At 44.8% G+C, this 7,227-nt stretch overlaps 1 protein-coding gene across 1 annotated transcript; it reads left to right on the forward strand.

The window, feature by feature from the left end:
• Positions 1-249: 249 nt before the first annotated feature.
• Positions 250-1,179, forward strand: LOC123741852 (protein NLRC3-like; the record flags this gene model as incomplete). Its single annotated transcript, XM_045716080.1, has 1 exon — positions 250-1,179. A coding segment is annotated over one exon (930 nt), but the record flags the coding sequence as incomplete, so codon positions are not given.
• Positions 1,180-7,227: the final 6,048 nt, after the last annotated feature.

Raw genomic sequence — 7,227 nt, forward strand, 5'->3', positions numbered from 1 at the left:
GACTTCCAGAACAACAAGATCTGCTGTGACGTCACAAAGTTAACCTCAGTGGATGTTCTCCTGACAAATCTCATCAAGGGAAATCTGCTTCCCTCTGTTCTCCTCTGGATAACTACCCGACCTGCAGCAGCCAATAAGATCCCTTCAGAGTGTGTTGACCAGGTGACAGAGGTACGAGGGTTCAATGACCCACAGAAGGAGGAGTACTTCAGGAAGAGATTCAGTGATGAGGGCCTGCCCAGCAGAATCATCTCGCACATAAAGACATCAAGGAGCCTCCACATCATGTGCCACATTCCAGTCTTCTGTTGGATTTCTGCAATAGTCCTTGAACACATGTTGAAACATAAGAGAGAAGAGATGCCCAAGACTCTGACTGAGATGTACATTCACCTTGTGGTGTTTCATACTAAACAGAAGAATGAAAAGTATCTTGGGAAAGAAGAGACAGGTCCAGACTGGAATAAAGAGAGCATTCTGTCACTGGGAAAACTGGCATTTCAACAGCTTGTGAAGGGCAATCTGATTTTCTATGAAGAAGACCTGAAAGTGGCTGGCATTGATGTCAATGAAGCCTCAGTGTACTCAGGATTGTGCACACAGCTCTTTAAAGAGGAATGTGGTCTGTACCAGGACAAGGTGTACTGCTTCGTGCATCTGAGCATTCAGGAGTTTCTGGCTGCTGTATATGTGTTCCTCTCATTCATCAACAACAATGAGAATCTAATGGACAAACCTCAATCAACGTCCAGGAACCTTTTTGCTCTGTTCAGAAACAAGCCTGAAGTTACTTTCTACAAGAGTGCTGTGTATAAAGCCTTACAAAGTGAGACAGGAAACCTGGACCTTTTCCTCCGCTTCCTTCTGGGCCTCTCACTGGAGTCCAATCAGAAGCACTTACGAGGTCTACTGACAATGACAAGAAGAAGCTCACAGAGCCATGAAGAAACAGTCAAGTACATCAAGGAGAAGATCAGGGAGAATCCCTCTCCAGAGAGGTGCATCAATCTGTTCCACTGTCTGAATGAACTGAATGACCGTTCTCTAGTGGAGGAGATCCAAAGCTACCTGAGCTCAGGAAATCTCTCAGAAGCCAAACTGTCACCTGCACAGTGGTCAGCTCTGGTCTTTGTGTTGCTGACATCAGAAAAGGAGGTGGATGTGTTTGACCTGAGGAAATACTCCAGATCAGAGGAAGGTCTTCTGAGGCTGCTGCCAGTGGTCAAAGCCTCCAGAGCTGCTCTGTGAGTACATCAAATTACATTTAAGTACTAATCATCAGGAAGAAATGTTCAGTTTAGAGAAAAATATGTATTATTGAAAAACATATTGAGTCAACGCATTGGTGTTCACATTAGTATAACAATTTGACCATACATTTATAGGAGACGGAAGATTAATCCACATGTTGTTTGGGAGAATGAACCAAATGCATCTGCCATTGTCCTTCTACACTACTGGTGTTAAATAAACAGTGTGTTTGTGAAATCATGATGATCTCTTTGTCAGGCTGTCAGGCTGTGGAGTTACAGAGAAAGGCTGTGCTTCTCTGGCCTCAGCTCTGAGGTCAAACCCCTCACATCTGAGAGAGCTGGATCTGAATAACAATGACCTGAAGGATTCAGGAGTGAAGCTGCTCTCTGCTGGACTGGGGAATCCCCACTGTAAACTGAAGACTCTGAGGTCAGTATTCCTGTAGTTGGTCAACAAGTGATAACTGTTCACCAGATCCACATGTGTTTAACAGGCACACATAGTCCATATCATATGTGTTTGGACAGTTAAGCTTACAGGTTTAAATTTGGCTCTATGCTCCAGCATTTAGGATTTGAGAAAAAAGTTTAATATTAGGTGACAGTACAGAATGTTTTATTTGAGGTTAATGGTGAGAGGTTAGTATGTTTTGTTGTAGCCTCTGTAACTCTCTCACTCGTTATTATTAATGATTCATTCCTGATTTTTCTTGATCATGACAGTCACAAGCTTGATGTAGTCATTGTCGTGAAGGAATATGAGACCAAATACTAAACTTTTGACTACTTTAATAGACTATAAGTTAATTGGTCAAAATACATATGACTTCTTCAAATAGGGGGACTAGATACATTAACTGCTTTTAATTTTCTAAGTGGTGAAACAGACATGTATAAAAAAAAATACCCTCAAACTGAAGAAGACATTATATACTGTCACCTTACATAAAACATTTAATCTCAAATCCAAAATACTGGAGTACAGAGCCACGTTTAAAATGTTAGCTTCACTGTCAAATAGATACTGTGTTGACTGTATACTCAATACAATCTAAATCTGATACCTCACTGTCTGTCTTCTGACTGATACTGCTTTTAAACTGGTCTAGTCAGTCTACTCAAATATTTGTACTTTATATTTTTCTCTCTACAAGCAATACTTTGATTTTTTGTCATTTCTAAAAATGATACATTAATTTATGAATAGATATGAAAGGCTTCAGGACACTGATATATCTGAATATGTAGAAAAAATATACTGCCACTATTTTCACCACAAAATAATAACAGTGTGATTTTAAAATTATTTTACCCTTTGCAGGCTGTCAGGCTGTCTAGTCACAGAGGAAGGCTGTGCTTCTCTGGTCTCAGCTCTGAGGTCAAACCCCTCACACCTGAGAGAGCTGGACCTGAGCTACAATCACCCAGGAGACTCAGGAGTCAGACTGCTCTCTGCTGAACTTGAGGATCCACACTGCAGATTGGAGAACCTCAAGTTTGTAGAGGGTTTACGTCAATGTTCATATCAGACATGTTTGATTTATCAGGCTAGTTAAGACAAACATTCTTCAACCACTTGGACAAAGTTATATGCTGTCTATGTGCGCGTGTGTGTGTGTGTGTGTGTGTGTGTGTGTGTGTGTGTGTGTGTGTGTGTGTGTGTGTGTGTGTGTGTGTGTGTGTGTGTGTGCGTGTGCATGTGCGCGCGTGCGTGTGTGTGTGCATGTGCATGTGTGTGTGTGTGTTCACGTGTATCACCTAATGACTGTCTGTTCTTCTGCTTACCGCTACAGTGTGGAACATGCTGGAGAGTACACAATGAAACCTGGGCTTAGAAAATGTGAGTGTTGAATGCTGTGAAGAACATGACTAACAATAAGTCTTAATTCAAGTTAAGTCAAAGTCAAAGACCACCATCATTACTTACTTGGTCATATTAAATATCAGCTGTAGTTCTACAGAATCAGAAATCAGGGACACCAAAGTTTACAAAGAGTTGCTTTGACAATGTGTGTGGTGTGTTCGTGTTACGCTAGAAATGTGTGTTCATGCATGCATACAGGTGTGTGTGTGTGTGTGTGTGTGTGTTCAGGATGTGTGTGTGTGTGTATGTAATTAATGGGAATAAGTGTGTTTTATATTACCATACAGTATAACATATGACCATTCAACAAGTCTCAAGTTACCTTAAATTCTCCTTTTGATACCTAGAAACATCTACATTAAATTAATTAGTGTTTTTTTTCTCACCTTTTAATTTCACCTTTATTTAACCAGGTAGGCCAGTTGAGAACAAGTTCTCATTTACAACTGCGACCAGGCCAAGATAAAGCAAAGCAGTGACACAAAAACAACAACACAGAGTTACACATAAACAAATGTACAGTCAGTAACACAAAGGAAACGAAAAATAAAAATATCTATGTACAGTGTGTGCAAATGTGGAAGAGTAAGGAGGTAGGCAATAAATAGGCCATACACAAAGGTGTCCCATAGAGGTTAATTTGGGCACGTTTTTCATCCGGCCGTGAAAATACTGCACCCTACACCCCAACAGGTCAGTATCGTTCCACATTTTATTATAACTGTGAAACTATGCAAGACATACAAATAAACTCATAAACAAAACAACAAACCATGACAAAGAGGTGCAACATACACTTACTCAAAATAATCTCCCACAAACCCAGGTGGGAAAAACATCCACTTAAATATGATCCCCAATTAGAGACAACGATGACCAGCTGCCTCTAATTGGAGATCATCCCAAAAAAACAATATAGAAATACAACAACTAGAACCCCACATAGAAATACATAAACTAGACAAAACCCCAACATAGAAAAAAGAAACTAGAACCAACATAGACATAAATAAACTAGACAAAACCCTCTGCCACGCCCTGACCAACTCTACCATAGAAAAATAAAAGCTTTCTATGGTCAGGACGTGACAGTACCCCCCCCCCCCCCCACAAAGGTGCGGACTCTGAACGCACAACCCCAAACAACAACAAAAAACAGGGAGGGTTAGGGTGGGTGTCTAATGTCGGTGGCGGCTCTGGTGCAGGACGAAGAACCCTCCCATCCTGCTTATCCGCCAGCATAGGAGGTGGCTTCGGTTCGGGGCATAGCCCCCGCTCCGCTAGCTGATCCCTCCGCTTTCGTGTCACCGGACCGCAGATCATTGCCGGAGGCTCCGGACTGCAGACCGCCGCTGGAGACTCCGGACTGCGGACCGCCGCTGGAGACACCGGACTGGGGGACGTCGCTGGAGACTCCGGACTGGGGGACGTCGCTGGAGACTCCGGACTGGGGGACGTCGCTGGAGACTCCGGACTGGGGGACGTCGCTGGAGACTCCGGACTGGGGGACGTCGCTGGAGACTCCGGACTGGGGGCCGTCGCTGGAGACTCCGGACTGGGGGCGTCGCTGGAGACTCCGGACTGGGGGACGTCGCTGGAGACTCCGGACTGGGGGACGTCGCTGGAGACTCCGGACTGGGGGCCGTCGCTGGAGACTCCGGACTGGGGGCGTCGCTGGAGACTCCGGACTGGGGGACGTCTCAGGTGGCTCCGGACTGGGGGCCGTCTCAGGAGGCTCTGGACTGGGAACTGTCGCCGGAAGCTCTGGACTGGGAACTGTCGCCGGAAGCTCTGGACTGGGAACTGTCGCCGGAAGCTCTGGACTGGTAAGGCGCACTGAAGGTCTGATGCGTGGGGCTGGCACAGGTGGCGCCAGACTGGTAACACGCACCTCAGGGCGAGTGCGTGGAGCAGGAACAGGACACACCGGTCTGGACAAGCGCACTGGAGGCCTGATGCGTGGGGCTGGCACAGGTGGCGCCACACTGGTAATACGCACCTCAGGGCGAGTACGGGGACCAGGAACAGGACACACCGGACTGGTGTCACGCTCTTCAGCATGCCTGCTCTGCAGCGCTCTCAATGCCAACACCTCTCTCCGGAATCTTGCGTCGAGTTCCTCACTCGTCTCCCTGACTGGCTCTGGTTCACCCCTCAGCTCTCCACGGTAAGCACGAGGAGTTGGCTCAGGTCCCAAACCTGACTCCACCAAACTCCCCGTGTGCCCCCCAATTTTTTTTTTGAGCTGCCTCTCGGGCTTCCGTCATTGCCGTGCTAGTTCCTCGTATTGTCGCCATTCCTCTCTCGCTGTCTCTGCCTGCTTGCCTTGATGGTATAACGCCTCGTAATATCGCCGTTCTGCTCTCGCTGCTTCAATCTCCTCCTTTGGACGGGGATACTCCCCGGGCCTTGTCCAGGGTCCTGCCCCATCCAGGATTTCCTCCCAGGTCCAGTCCTCCTGACCACGCTGCTTGGTCCGTTGGTGGTGGGAGATTCTGTCACGGCTGTCTGAAGAATGGGACCAAAGCGCAGCGTGTGTATCGTTCCACATTTTATTATAACTGTGAAACTATGCAAGACATACAATAAACTCATAAACAAAACAACAATCCGTGTGTCACGTCCTGACCAGTAAAAGGGGTTATTTGTCATTGTAGTTTGGTCAGGGCATGGCAGGGGGTGTTTGTTTTGTGTGTTTCGGTGTTTTGGGGTTTAGGTTCTATGTTATCTATTTCTATGTTTATATCTAGTTTTCTATTTCTATGTTGGGTTTTTGGCAACGACCTCCAACTAGAGGCAGCTGGTTGTCGTTGTCTCTAATTGGAGGCCATATGTAGTTGTGTTTGTTTCACTTGTGTTTTGTGGGTGGTTGTTTTCCTGTATAGCCTGTGGTGCCTTACGGAACTGTTTCGTCATTTTGTTTATTTTGTTCAAGTGTTGTCTTTAAATAAATTAAGAAGATGAGCACTTTACCCGCTGTGCCTTGGTCCAATCCTTACGACACCTATGACACCGTGACGAAGAGATGCAACATACACTTACTCAAAATAATCTCCCACAAACCCAGGGGGAAAAACAATCACTTAAATATGATCCCCAATTAGAGACAACGATGACCTAATTGGAGGTCATCCCAAAAAACAACAACATAGAAATACAACAACTAGAACCCCACATAGAAATACATAAACTAGACAAAACCCCAACATAGAAAAAATAAACTAGAACCAACATAGACATAAATAAACTAGACAAAACCCTCTGTCACGCCCTGACCTACTCTACCATAGAAAAATAAAAGCTTTCTATGGTCAGGACCTGTCATAAACAAACATACAGTCAATAACACAATAGAAAGGTCTATATGCAGTGTGTGCAAATGAGGTAAGATAAGGGAGGTAAGGTAATAAATAGGCCATTGAGGCGAAATAATTACAATTTAGCAATGAATCACTGGAGTGATAGATGTGCAGAAGATGAATGTGCAAGTAAAGATACTGGGGTGCAAAGGAGCAAAAAATAAATAACAGTATGGGGATGAGGTAGTTGGATGGGCTATTTACAGATGGGCTATGTACAGGTGCAGTGATCTCTGAGCTGCTTTGACAGCTGGTGCATAAAGTTAGAGAGGGAGATATGAGTCTCCAGCTTAGTGATTTTTGCAATGGGACAACATGGGACAACATGTACAAAACATGTACAACATGTAAAACATGTACAAAACATGTACAAATTCCAATAGCAACACATTTGGATTGCAAACTAGAGAGACACCAGACAAGACACAGAGACAGGAATATAATAATAGGATATGATGGATAGAGACACCAGACAAGACACAGACAGGAATAGAATAATAGGATATGATGGAGAGAGACAAAAGACAAGACACAGAGACAGGAATGGACCATACAAAGAAAGTGATGGAGAGAGCACACAGTAGACTGTATCACTTAAAGCTACTATAGGGATTCTAATTACTGCACTGTGTGTGTGTGTGTGTGTGTGTGTGTGTGTGTGTGTGTGTGTGTGTGTGTGTGTGTGTGTGTGTGTGTGTGTGTGTGTGTGTGTGTGTGTGTGTGTGTGTGTGTGTGTGTGTGTGTGTGTGTG

Source organism: Salmo salar, chromosome ssa03, assembly GCF_905237065.1.
Source record: "Salmo salar chromosome ssa03, Ssal_v3.1, whole genome shotgun sequence".
NCBI lineage: Eukaryota > Metazoa > Chordata > Actinopteri > Salmoniformes > Salmonidae > Salmo > Salmo salar.